This window comes from Octopus bimaculoides, chromosome 15 (genome assembly GCF_046866305.1).
Source record: "Octopus bimaculoides isolate indiv1 chromosome 15, ASM4686630v1, whole genome shotgun sequence".
NCBI lineage: Eukaryota > Metazoa > Mollusca > Cephalopoda > Octopoda > Octopodidae > Octopus > Octopus bimaculoides.
The window spans coordinates 26,711,512-26,726,136 of NC_142942.1; the positions used below are offsets into that span (position 1 = coordinate 26,711,512).

The 14,625-nt window shown below is 36.7% G+C and overlaps 1 protein-coding gene across 1 annotated transcript; it reads left to right on the forward strand.

Moving 5' to 3' along the window:
• Positions 1-3,551: 3,551 nt before the first annotated feature.
• Positions 3,552-14,206, forward strand: LOC106874855 (dnaJ homolog subfamily C member 9). The gene is made up of 2 exons (XM_014922749.3): positions 3,552-4,286; positions 13,916-14,206. Exons 1-2 carry the CDS (start codon positions 3,715-3,717, stop codon positions 14,073-14,075), a joined length of 732 nt encoding a protein of 243 aa, XP_014778235.1. The 5' UTR covers positions 3,552-3,714; the 3' UTR covers positions 14,076-14,206.
• The last annotated feature ends 419 nt before the right edge of the window (positions 14,207-14,625 follow it).

Sequence of the window (14,625 nt, forward strand, 5' to 3'; positions counted from 1 at the left end):
CATATGAGCATGCACACATACGAGCTTGCACACACTCACATGCTCATACCGAACAGTTTCAAAACAACGCCAAATCATACATTCAAAATAAATGGAAGTGGAGAGACAAGTTACTGAAGAGATTGCAATGAAATAATTTAACAAAAAACTACATAAATTAATAAAGGACTGAACCAGTGCGTGTGTTTATTACCGGCATAATGCCTCTCCCAAGGTTTAATTGTATTTCTTTCAACACACGTATCCACATCAAGAATCTTGCACACGAAATGCACATACGAAATATATATATATATACATGTATATATATATATATATATATATATATATTAGAAGGTTTGGAGGTGATGTACAGGTATTATATATTAGAAAAAATAAGGTATTCAGAGATCTGGATGGTTGTACATTTACAGATTTTTATTAATATGTCACATGTTTTTATAAATCATATATTAGCGCTTTTATCTACTCTAATCGATTCTTCAGATTAAAATTTTTATAGTATTATTGAGTGTATAGGGGTGGAGAGAGAGAGAGGGGAAAAAAGTAATGTGGGGTGTATAGGATAGTAAAAGAGGGTGAGGAATGGGGAGAAAGTGAGAGAGAGTGTGTGTGGTTTTGTGTGTGTATGTGTGTGTGTGCCTGTGTATCTGAAAGGAGTGTCAATGGAAAAGAGAAGGAAAGAAAGGAGGAAGAGAGAAAGAAAAAAAAATGTGTTTACATCTATACAACTGGTCAGTTCTTTCAAAAGAAGATGACAAGTTGATTCTTGGTCTTTAAAAATGGCAAAACCAGGTGGCTACTCTAAGCGGGGGGGGGGGGGGGGTCTGTTTTGATGAGGAATAATAAAAGTTATTTTTCAAAAAATTGTCTGGACTTATTATCATCATCATCATCCTTGTCCAATGCTTGATTCTCGTGCTGGTATAGGTTGGAAAATCTGGATGCAAGAATGTTTCTATTTATGTATATACACATATATGTATAGCACTGTGTGTGTATGTGTGTTTATAACAAAATTACAGTTTACTTTACAAAATTGGTCCCTCATCCAGTACAAATCATTACAGAAATAGTGATATTTCACCAGTCACAGCTATATATATCATCATCATCATCGTCATCGTTTAACGTCCGCTTTCCATGCTAGCGGGGTTGGACGATTTGACTGAGGACTGGCAAGCCAGAAGGCTACACCAGGCTCCAATCTGATCTGGCAGAGTTTCTACAGCTGGATGCCCTTCCTAACGCCAACCACTCCGAGAGTGTAGTGGGTGCTTTTACGTGCCACCGACACGAGGGCTAGTCACATGGTGCTGTCAACAGCCACGCTCAAAAAGGTGTTTTTTACGTGCCACCTGCACGGGAGCCAGTCCAGCGGTACTGGCAACAAACTCACTCGAATGATTTTCTAACGTGTCACCAGTACAAGTGCTAGAAGGTGACGCTGGTAACGATTCCGCTCAAATGGTGCTATTTACGGGCCACTAGCACGGGAACCAGACAGCTGCTCTGGCAATGAACATGCTCGGACAATGCTGTTAGTGCTCCACTGGCGCAGGTGCCAGTCATCGAGTATGGTTCAATTACAATTTCGATTTCACTTGCCCCAACAGGTCTTCACAAGTAGAGTTTAGTGTCCAATGAAGGAGAGATTTGCATGGGTGCCAGTCGTCGGATTCGGTTCGATTTCGATTTCAGATTTCAGATTTCAAATTGCAAATTCACTTGCCTCAACAGGTCTTCGCAAGCAGAGTTTTTAGTGTCCAATGAAGTAAGGATACAAATAAGTATGCTGGCTACACTTCTGGCAGAGGTCACAGATTATGCTCTCACTTTCCTTGCTGGGTCTTCTCACGGACTACATATTTCCAAAGGTCCCGGTTACTGGTCATTGCCTCGGTGAGGCCTAAAGTTCGAAGGTTGTGCTTCACCACCTCATCCCAGGTCTTCCTGGGTCTACCTCTTCCACAGGTTCCCTCAACTGCTAGGGTGTGGCACTTTTTCACACAGCTATCCTCATCCATTCTTGCCACATGTCCAAAAACTCGATTAAATTCAATTTATTAAAAATTAAAATTAAATTAAGTTTCACAGTATAAAATATATAAATATATAGTTTTAAAGAAAAGAACCAAAGTTCATGAACTTATCCATGAAAATCCAAAGTCACATATAGAAAAATTAATAAGTAAAAGCACGATAAATAAGTATAATATAATACAAAATAAATATCATAAGATAAAGATAATAATAAGATAATATTATCTTTATCTTATGATATTTACTTTGTATTATATTATACTTATTTATCGTGCTTTTACTTATTAATTTTTCTATATGTGACTGGATTTTCATGGATAAGTTCATGAACTTTGGTTCTTTTCTCTAAAACTATATATTTATATATATATATATATATATATATATATATATATATATACACACACACACACATATATATATATATATACACACATATATATATATATATATATATATATATATTTCAAGAGGAATGAAGATAAGGAACAATTCTTTAAAAAAATGAAGATATTTGGATGGGTAATAATGTACAAGGGAAAGTGTCTTGTGAAGGAGCTCAATGAAACAGATATGCATACAATTTCTTGTACATTGTGAGGACATTGTTACACAAACTAAGCTAATTGTTCCAGAATCAACTTGTCATCTTCTATTGAAAGAACTGACCAGCTGTATAGATGTAAACATATTTCTTCTTCTTTCTCTTTTCCATTGACACACCTTTCAGATACACAGGCACACACACACAAACACTCTCTCACTTTCTCCCCATTCCTCACCCTCTTTTACTATCCTATACACCCCACATTACTTTTTCCCCTCTCTCTCTCCACCCCTACACACTCAATAATACTATAAAAAGAGACGAATCCCTTCAAAAGAAATTTAAATCTGAAGAATCTATTAGAGTAGTTTAAAGCGCTAATATATGATTTATAAAAACATGTGACATTAATAAAAATCTGTAAATGTACAACCATCCAGATCTCTGAGAACCTTATTTTTTCTAATATATATATATATATATATATATATATATATATATATTTATATACATATAAGAGGGATAACCACTAAGTGGACATCCATTATGCTAGAAGAAGACCACCTATGGTCTGACCACTAAGAAAGCATTGTTCTCAAGAAAATTCAGCAAACGCCAGAACGAAAGCGAGCAAGACAAATGAAAAGATACAAAATATGAGGATGTGATTAATCTTTATATTTTGTATCTATTCATTTGTCTTGCTCGCTTATTTCCTGGCGTTTGCTGAATTTTCTTGAAAACAATCTTTTCTTAGTGGTCAAACCATAGGTGGTCTTCTTCTAGCATAATGGATGTCCACTTAGTGGTCATCCCTCTTATATGTATGTAATATAATTTTTCTGAATTTTCAAATTTTTCAATATGCTAGGCGACTGGTTTTATAATGATATTGATCAAATTAATATTCAATTTTTCACCCTTATTATTTAAATATATATATTTATGTATGTGAGAGAGGGAGAGAGAGAGAGCTACATGCTAAGAACAGTAACTTCCCACTTAAACGTGCTTGTTTCCCGCTATTTTCTTAGCGTTAATTTAGATATACAAAGAACTTATATATTTCCTTTATGTCTAATTTTGCGAAGCTTTTAAAGTACAAGGATCAAAAACAATAGAAAATGTCTAATCTATTTGAATTATGTAGGACGCTATTCAACAGCGATTGCTTGTACGAAATATTAGGTGTAGATAAAACCGCCAGTGCAAATGAAATTAAAAGAGCATATTACAAAAAGTCCCTAACAACACACCCAGATAAATTTACTGAAAGTCAGAGAGAAGAAGCAACAGCGAAGTTTCAACTTTTGTCAAAAATTTACTCGATATTACAGGACGATGATAAACGAGCCATCTACGATCAAAGCGGTAGTATAGACGATGATTTGGTCGATGACGGTAAGGATTGGTACGCATATTGGCGTTGCCTCTTCAAAAGAATTTCTGTCAAAGATGTTATGGAGTTCGAAAAACAATACAAAGGGTCGGTTCAAGAACTAGAAGACTTGAAAAACTGCTATGTAGAATATGAAGGTGACATGGATAGAATTATGGAAAATATGATGTGTTCTACTTTTGAAGACGAACCAAGATTTGTAAATATTGTTCAAGGACTTATTAAAAAGAAACAATTGCCAAACTTTGAAGTGTTTATAAAAGAGGATATGAAGAAGAAACACAAGCGGAGTAAAAGGTATATTTAAACACTCTTAAAATTACTAGGTCTTCTGTATTTTCACACACTTGGGAAACACGAATATCGAGTAATCTTTAAGTGACTAGGTTTTTAGTTGGAGCGAAAGCTGATAGCCGTATTTATTGTTAGAATCATTTAACCAAGTACTATTGTTCATTTATATACTTGTAAATGATGTATGGTTAAGAAAGCTAGGCACCCACTGATACAAAGTGCTGTACAACTCAAATTAATATTGGCTCGTATCGCTGAGTTTTATGTATGAAATATGTTGTATGTATTTATAAATTACGCAAAGGAATTGAATAACACATCTGATATTTCTTTCCGGCTCGACTTTTAATTTTTTATTTCCGGAGCATAACTACAGATTCGTACCTTCTCTCCAACAGAAAATGCACATTTTGCCATGAAATATTACAGAAATATGTTTTCGAGGGTGTTGATTACAATTATGTTGATGACATTTAGAAAAAAAGAATTTCCAACCTTTTTTCAGGTACATCTATCTACGGGATTAATAATGAAACTAAAACGATCCCAGGAAAATACAAAAATAGACTTGGATATTCCGATACTACTTCCTTACGACACAACTAATTTGTAACGTGTTTAAAGGGGCTAATGCAGTTTCGCACCTCTCCTTAAAAAATGCATGGCAAGACTGCCTTCTGTACCCCTAGGAAGTAGACGTAGTGGGGCGGGGGGGGGGGGGGGAGGTGGGTTAATTTTTTTTTTTTGCATATTTGTAATCTCTGACATCTAAATCGTAAGGGATCCGAAAATTTTTTTTTCAAAAACATACATTTTTCACGGAGAGGTGCGAAACTGCATTAGCCCCAAAATAAGTGTGTTAGTATGATTATTATTTTATTTACAGGTCTTTCGAAGTTCACTAAAGTTAAAACAAAAGTGCTATTCCTAAAAAAGTTAAATCTTTTAATAAATAGATTTAAAGCATATTTTTTTTTTTCGTTTCCAGGTAATATTATAACCATTAACCAATTTAAAATTTAAAAATATGAAATGGGGCAGTCAAACTAAAGCGTTTGACCCGGTGGGAAATAAAAAAAATTAAATATTCTAATAGGTGTAAAACAACTTGCTGCGAACGAATATGAAGAAAAAAATGCGCGCTCGCGAACAGAGTGGGTGGGGGAGGCCTCGGAATATTCACATCCTGAATGTTCCGAGACACCTCACCGGAGCCAAGAAAAATAGTGTAATAGATGTAAAACAACTTGTTCTGAACGAATATGAAAAAAAAATGCGCGCTGGCGAACGGTGGGGTGGGGAGAGGACTCGGAACATTCACATCGTCAGTCCATGGCCTCTAAACTATAGTGTTTGACCCGAGCTCAAAAACAAAAAATAATTAACGTAATCCGTGTAAAACAACTTGTGAATAATATATATATATATATAATATGTATAAATTAAAACAGTAAGGTAAAAAATTGGATATTAATTAATATCAATTTAATACCATGGAACAAGTACATTGAAAGAATCAAGAGATTCAGAAAAATTATATGAGATCTCAAAGGATTATTGTATATGTATATATAAAGGAGACCACGAGGTGGACGGCTAATGTGCTAGAAGAATGTGATCTTCTTGCACATTAGCCGTCCACCTAGTGGTTTTCTTTTTATATATATATTAGAAATAATACATTTCTAAATCTCCCAGAGAGACTTAAGCAGTAGTGATGCGATAAAGTAGTTGTATACTGCCAACTTAACGTGACAGTCCCAATAAGGGAATATACTACTGCTATTTAGTCCTAGGACTGGACCGCTTCCTGTCGGCCTTGACACATTTCCTGTGTCCTTATCTTTGCGAGGGGGAGACAAACTCCTCCACCCAGCCTAGCCTGCATTCAGGGACGTTTCTGAGTCTTTGCTCGTCATCAGCCTGAAGTAGCACGACTGGCTGTTTGAAAAAGTCTGTGAGCCTCTCGCAAAGATATACTATTTCAGTGAAACACATTCACTGGTTACAAAAATTAGAAATAATACATTTCTAAATCTCTCAGAGTTCCAGCTTCCTAGGGCTAAATAGCAGTAGTATATTCCCTTATTGGGACTGTCACGTTAAGTTGGCAGTATACAACTACTTTATATATATATATACGCATATATATCTACGGATGCTGAATTCTGCCCCACTGACTTTGGATGATCATGATTTTCAGAGAAATGGATATTTTTTTAATGTAATTTTCTACGAATATGTGTTGTATCATGTAGATTCCAAATATACAAAAAAAAATTTTTTTTGGGGGGGGGTAGAATGGGTTCGGGGGGAATTTCGGAAAATTCACCGGAGTCCACTTCAATTCGTCTTAACTGTCAAGAAAATGGATATTTTTTTTAATGAAATTCTCTCTAAATATACCTCGGACTATGTAGATTCCGAGGACAGGAATTTTGGGGGAAAACAATTGGGGGTTATTTTTGAGAACTGTTCCCCACTCGGGAGTATTTCTAACAGGTCATCCATATTTGTTTCATTTTCTCTGTTTTGTGCGTTTGTGCATCCGTAGATTTCTACTGAAGCAACAAACAGACAAATGAAACCCTCACCAGAAAACTCGTTATGCTAAAAATAACAGCTAAAGGTCTGGTACACAGAAATATGTTAAGACGACTTATCTGTTACATACGATTTTTTTTTTCACTTTTAGTAAATTCCCAGGTAAATGTTTCTAATAGAAAGGTAGACGACCCCAGAAGTAAAAATAAGGAATATTTTTGTAGAAAACTTCATTAAAAAATATCTATTTTTCTGTAGTTATGATCATCCAAAGTTGGAGGTGGGGGCAGAAATCGGGAAATTTTGACCCTTTCACCCACACGATTTTCACTAAGAAAAAAAAAATTCCAGTGATTTTGGGAAATTGGGGGGACGGAGCGGTTCCACCCCCACTTTTTTCCGAACAAAAAATAAGGGATTTGCAAGGAGGTCAGGGTACTTGATTCCACGCAAAAAATCCGAGGGTTTTTTTTTTTTTTTCTTAGTGAAAATCGTACGGGTGAAAGGATCAAATAATACCCAGAAATCTGTAGTTATGCCCAAATTATTAAACAAATTATTTAATAAGAGACATTTAAGCATTTACACATTCGTTTCGTTAACACGGGATACCCAAGTCCATATTTGTATTTTTCTTGATTCTTTTGGTTTCATTATTAGCTTCACAGTTCCGGCATTCTTCGTTCTGATCACCATCTCAAGGTTAATAAAATAAGTAACAGTTGATCACTGGTGTACCGATGTATTCGACCTGTCTTCTCTCCTAAATTTGTTGGCTTTAATCCCGCAAATATATGTAACTAAAAGATTGTTTTTTTTTTTAGTTGCGTGTCGTTCTTCCCTTTTTCTCTGAATCGATTGTGTTCCACCAATTTCCTTAAGTGTAGCGTTTTTGATTTTTTTCAGTTTGTGTTTGAAACACTGGCAGAGTTCTTTTCGTGTCTCCCTCCCCTCCTCAAATTTGTTTCCTCATAACTTCCTGAAAAATGGATATTTTAAAATAAAATTTTCTACAAACACACTTCAGATAGTGTAGATTTCGATTATATCGGAATTTGTTGTGAAAAACAATTTTTGGCACTATCATGCTATTAGCTGTCAGAAGTGAAAGTGCTCACTGCTAGTGAAGTATCTGTCTGTCTGCCTGCCTGTTGCTGGCCTGTCGATTCTTTGGCTACTGACAGCTAATACCATGACTGGCCGGAGCGAGCTATATGTCTGTCTGTCTCTCTCTATCTATCTATCTATCTATTACTCGAAAGTTATTGGAACAAATTTGACACCTATATCCATGCGTTTGAAAACACAGAGTATAAGGGTACTCGCGTCCGCGCTAGCTAGTCGTGAGTGGTCGATCCTATTATTTTTAAACTTCAAACTTCATTTGTTTTCTATTTTGATAAATTCTCTCTGTTGAAAATTATATTTTTATATTTTAAATAATTTGCAATTTCGGGAAATATGTTTTTATATTAAATTTGTGTTTTCTACTCACGACTAGCTAGCGCGGACGCGCGAACTTTCGAGTAATAGATAGAGAGAGAGACAGACATATAGCTCGCTCTGGCCAGTCATGGTATTAGCTGTCAGTAGCCAAAGAATCGACAGGCAGACAGACAGACAGATACTTCACTAGCAGTGAGCACTTTCACTTCTGACAGCTAATAGCATGATAGTGCCCAATTTTTTAATGAAATTTTCTACAAATACCTTTCAGGGTGTGTAGATTACGATTATATTGGAATTTGAAGTGTAAAGAAAAAGGGTGAGCACGCAAACATCACAAATGTTTCGAAATTTCAAGTTTGATTTTGTAGATATATGATGTGTCCAATATGCATGTGGTACGAGCCCACCATTTTTCTTTTTTTTTTTTTTTTTTTTTGCGGACACCACCCGTTTTCGGCTTAACTCTAAACCTTGACCACCGGGTATGCATATTCTGTCTTTCTTTTTTTTTTTTACGTTAAATTCCCATATGATCGTAATCTACACTCTGAAGGTTATTTGTAGAAAATTTCACCAAAAGATACCCATTTTGAAAGTTATAAAGAAAGCCGACTTGTGTGAATTTCCAGTAACTCCTCTCCCTACTCGCGGAAAAGTTTTTTCACAAGTCCCAATATTATCGGGATCTACACCATCCTAAGTATATTTGTGGAAAATTTCATTAAAAAAGTACCCATTTTTCTGAAAGTTATGAGGAAACAAAATCAGGTGGGGGAAGTCTTGTGTAATCTACACTCTTGACTGCATAATTTTCTGAAAATTCCATATTCCTTATGAAATTTTGCAGATATAATTTTCAAGGATATGTATTATGATTGTTAACATTAAGAGAAAAATATTAAGAGGTTTGGGATCATTCTCCTCACAACTTTCTCTAAGATGCTTGTATTTTAATGACATTTTGCAGAAATACACCTCCAAGTATGTTGATGCTTCTGAAAAAAGTAAAAAATATTAAAATTAAGAAAGTTAGTGGTATACAACAAAATTGGGAGAATAGAAGTAGAGCAATCCAAAACTATTCAAGAACTTTTTATTTTTAATGATTTAACATAATCATCATCATCATTAACGTTCGTTTTCCATACGGGCATATGGTTCGACTGGGGTTTGGGAAGCCAGGAGGCTGCACCAGGCCCCAATCTGATCTGGCAGTGTTTCTACAGCTGGATGCCCTTCCTAATGCCAACCACTCCGAGAGTGTAGTGGCTGCTTTTTACGTGCCACTGGCACAGACATTGACCACAATCGGATGGTATTTTTTACATGCCACCGGCACGGAAGCCAGTCAAGGCGGCACTGGTATCGGCCACATTCAGATGGTGCTTTTTACAGCACTGACATCAACCACGTTCGGATGGTGCTTTTTTACGTGCCATTGGCACAAGGGTCACAACTACAACACAATCTAAATTCTTAAAAATTGCTTGGAAATATTTCTGGAAAATGTTTTAAAATAATGATTTAAATAGTTATAAAGAAACAGTTGGGATGGGGATGCAGAGAATGATCCAAAATCCTTCTAAATTTTTTTTCTTAATTTGATGAATGTAATTGTAATGTATACACTCAAGAATGTATCTACAAATTTTCATTAAAAAATATGCATTTTTCTGAAACAAGGTTGAGTGTTGAGCAGCACTAATCTGTAGTTATGCCAGCTAAACAGTTATTTTCTAACAAGATAAATAATTTTCAATATTCAGTAATGTGCCATGATATGGACTTCAGCATCATTATAAATTCTGATATCGTGAGCATAAAACCATGTATTTGCAGCTCAAGTATGTGAAGGGAATTAACAAATTTTATTTGCAATAATTCAGAGAAAAGAAATGGGTAAATAATCAAAATAGAGGTATGCACACACTCCCTCAATTATACATTGTACCATGGAAAACTGGTGTTCTCTAGAAATTTGTGAGACATCCCAAATCACTCACCACTTTACTGCAGGGCTTAGGTGCTGGAACAGTCAAGCACTCATTCGAGCATCATCTGATACTTCAGTGAGCTTTGTCAGTTGTCCAATACTCTCCAATATCTTAAAAACTTCGGGTTAAACTACATAATTTACCAACAAATTATGGTATTTTGGTGATTATTTTGTTCAGCTGTAAATGCAGTAACTACAACCTTCACAGCAGCATTAAAGATATGTGATGGAGTTCATGAGTCACTAATAGTAACCTCTAATACAAGGCATCTGCTGCTAGCTTAGGGTCACGGGGTCCATTGGTCCTCTTTTCATCATTCCAGGACTATCCTACTGGTTCTAGAATTGAGATAATATTTACTCTGACTTCAGCTCATTAAATGATCGTATTTATCTTGTGGCAAGCATTGCCATCTATACCCCAGAACTGAGAGGCATGTCGCAATAACACTTCATTCCCCTACATCCTTCAGCTCTGGCTCTGAAGGTGATAGAGATGCAGGGCTCATAACATTTGCCACACACAATGTATCGATCTTATCTCCAGAAAACTTGACACTTTCAGAAAGTGGGCAACATCTTGAGTTTTGATCAGATAAAAAAAAAAGTCAAAAATGTGTTAGGACTGTAAATTATATCAAACTCTCTGAGTCAGTTTTCTCCACACTGGAGTTAACAAGCCCACTCCACAGTTGTAGAGCTTCATTCACTTCTTTGTTGGAGCTAATCCATCTTGGAAAGGAGAGAATATTGTTTATCAAAAAAGATCAAGCATGAATGGAAGAAAGGAAAGATAGAGGAGCATTTATGTAAACCCAGATCCCTAAACCATTTGAGCAGTGTCTCCTTGGCAAGGGATACTGAAGTGAGCTTGACATTAAATGTACTTTTGAATTTTTCATGAGTTAGATTGTCAAAGAGCTGCAGAGAAAAGAATTTGATAGATAAATATCTTTTACTTGTTTCAGTTATTAGACTGCAGCCATGCTGGGGCACCACCTTGAAGAATTTTAGTCAAACAAATTAAAGAATTCCGGATAGAAGTAGGGGTGCACAAAGGATCAGCCATCAGTCCCTTTTTATTCATCATAGTCCTCCAGAGGAATTCAAGACGGGTTGCCCCAGGGAGATCCTCTATGCTGATGACCTGGCCTTCATAGCAAAATCGCTACCAGAACTAGAGAAGAAATTTTGGGTGTGGAAGCAAAGTTTAGAATCAAAAGGCTTTAGAGTCGATGTAGCAAAGACCAAAGTTCTAGTAAGTAGGAAGGTGAACTCATCACACACACCCTCAGGTAGGTGGCCCTGCTCAATCTGTAGAAAAGGTGTAGGTAGAAACTCCATAAGATGTACCTGGTGTAAACTATAGACACAAGGCAACATCAAAGGAAGATTAACCAGGAAGATAGCTTTTGTGTGTGGCAGATGCACAGGGGCAATAAACACCACAGACGCTCAGAAAGCAGATTCCATCACACTCCAGGGAGAGAAACTAGAAGTAGTTGATAGTTTCCACTACCTAGGTGACCAAGTTAGTAGTGGGGGTGGATGCTCTGAGAGTGTTACCACTAGAATAAGAATAGCCTGGGCAAAGTTTAGAAAGCTTCTACCCCTATTGGTGACAAAGAGCCTCTCGCTCAGAGTGAAAGGTAGATTGTACGATGCATGTGTGCAAACTGCCATGGAAGACATAGGATGAGGTAGTGAAGCATGACCTTCGAACGTTGGGCCTCACAGAGGCAATGCCAAAAGACCAAGACCTCTGGAGATATGCTGTGACTGTGAAGACCTGGCAAATAAAGTGAGTTCACGGCTGTATCCTACACCAGTTTCACATAACCAGCCCCAGCCCATTCAAAAGTACCTTGGATCGTAGGGTGACCTGCTGTGCTTCAGGAGACCTATTGAGTCAAATACATCAACATCAAAATGAAAATTAAATGGAAATTGTAGATGTGATACCCATGCCAGTGGCACGTAAAAAGCACTATCTGAATGTGGCTGAGGCCAGCGCTGCCTTGACTGGCTTCCGTGCTGGTGGCACCTAAAAAACACCAACCGATCGTGGCTGTTGCCTGGCTCCTGTGCCAGTGGCACATAAAAATCACCCACTACACTCACGGAGTGGTTCGCGTTACGAAGGGCATCCAGCTGTAGAAACACTGCCAGATCAGACTGGAGCCTGGTGCAGCTTCCTGGCTTCCCAGACCCCAGTGAAACCATCCGACCCATGCTAGCATGGAAAACGGTGATAATGATGATGAAGAAGAAAAACAATGGACAGCTTCCAATTCACATGCTTAAAGAAAATATCAAGTGGCTAGAGTGAGTTTGAAATAACACAAATGAGATGACAACAGACATCAATAAGGATCAGTGACGAACTAAGATGCAGAAGCTGGAATTAGATTGAACATGTCATCCTCGCACAAAATTGAGAAAGTGATTGTATGGAGACACTGAAGTGACAGCCTGAGGGAGAAAAGAGCAGTGGGTGCCCTAAAACCACATGGTGAAGAACCATTAACAAGGAAAATGTAGAGAAGCTAGAAAGAGACCAGAATAGTGGCAGAAAACAGAGCTAGTTGGAGAGATCGTATTGTTGCCTTATGTGCCTCATGGCACAGAGAAAACTAACTTGTTTTTTAAGCTGGTACCTATTCTATTGGTTTGTTTTACTGAACTGCTAAGTTACAGGGATGTAAATACACCAACACTGGTTGTCAAGCAGTGATGGGACAAACACATATGACAGGTTTCTTTCAATTTCTGTCTACCAAATCCACACACAAGGCTTCAGTCAGCCTGAGGCCATAGTAGAAGTCACTTGCCCAAGGTGCCATGCAGTGGGACTGAACTCAGAACCATGTAGCTGGGAACCTAACTTCTTACCACAGACCATACCTGTGCTAACAAATAATTCCTAAGAATATAAAATCTTTGATGGGGTTCAATTACATCAGTGTTATTGAGTTTGAAAGTAAGATTGCAAATTTGGGCTCCAAGGGAAAGCCATGCTGATAGGGGAGCGACAGGGATGGAAAAGAAGAATTCAGTAAACAGATCCATTGTAGCCTCTCACATCTTATAATAATTCTGCTTGTCATTGTGTTACTTAGCCTGTCGGTAACACTTTCATGTGATAAGAGAAAAAGAGGGAGAGGGAATGTGATTAGTTGAAGGGAAAGAGAGGAGAAAAAGAAAGAGGGAAGCATCCATGACGTGAGGTAGGGGGAACATAATATTTATTACATGGTTAAAAAGGTTAGTTGAAGGTAGAGGAGGAGTTAAAAATATAATTTTAGCAGAGGGGTATGAGTGCTATGTATTAAGTCTATAAAATTATGCATAAAATGTATATAAAGTGCATTAAGTAACCATCGTATTCCAATTTCTTTCACTTTTCAATGAGCAGCAGATGAATGGCTATCTTTCTATATAGATACAATACAAGCTACGCTTTCAGGTTTTTTGGATCAAGTTTTCAGAAATAACCCAATAAGTTTACCATTAGTTCCTTGAAATATTCACGGGTCCCGCTAGTCAAAGATGAATGTTTGAGTATCCATTGTGATAAGCTGTGCATTTAATTGCTCAATTTGTATAATAAATTTGATACTAAATCTAAATTCTTTTATTGCAGATTTGAAATGGAAGCAAAAGAAGCTGAAGAAATGAAAAAGAAACTTGGGTTGAACAGTGAAAATTCACTTGAAAGTCAAATATTGAAAAGAAGAGCCAACAACTTTAATAGTACTATTGCTTCTCTCGAAGCTAAATATTGTAAAAGCGCTAAAAAATAATAATATTAAGGTAAAAATGACAAGTTATATAGTAATTCCCTTTCATACATTCTGAAAGTATTTTTTATTCTCTTTTATTTAGAAAAAGAGATTGTAAGTTAATCGGAATAAAGACTGTATAGTTGAGTAAATTATTGTGCAAGTTGGTTTACTTTTGATGCAATACATTTTCTGCATAACATGCTATTCAGTTTCAACTGGACCAAGGCAAGTTTGTGAAATTAGATGGTGATAGAATAGACATTGCTTCATAGAACTTGTGTTTTGGAAGTGGAAAATAAGGACATCTTCAGTTTATAAATTACTGAATTAAGTTATAGCTGTGTGGTATGGAAGTTTGCTTCCCAACTACATAGTTCCATGTTCGGTCCCACTATGTTGCACCTTGGGCAAGTGTCTTCTTCTACTATAGCCCCTGGCTGATCAATGCATTGTGAGGGGATTCGATTAATGGAAACTGAAAGAAGCCCGTCATTTGTATCTATCTATCTATCTAGCAATCTATGTGTATATTATATATTATGTACTTATAAATGTATGTCCCCACCAC

Excerpts from the sequence above, each read along its gene's own strand:
- LOC106874855 (XM_014922749.3), top strand. The coding sequence starts at position 3,715 with ATGTCTAATCTATTTGAATTATGTAGGACGCTATTCAACAGCGATTGC. Across the intron at positions 4,287-13,915 it reads AAACACAAGCGGAGTAAAAG|ATTTGAAATGGAAGCAAAAG; the intron begins GTATATTTAAAC and ends CTTTTATTGCAG.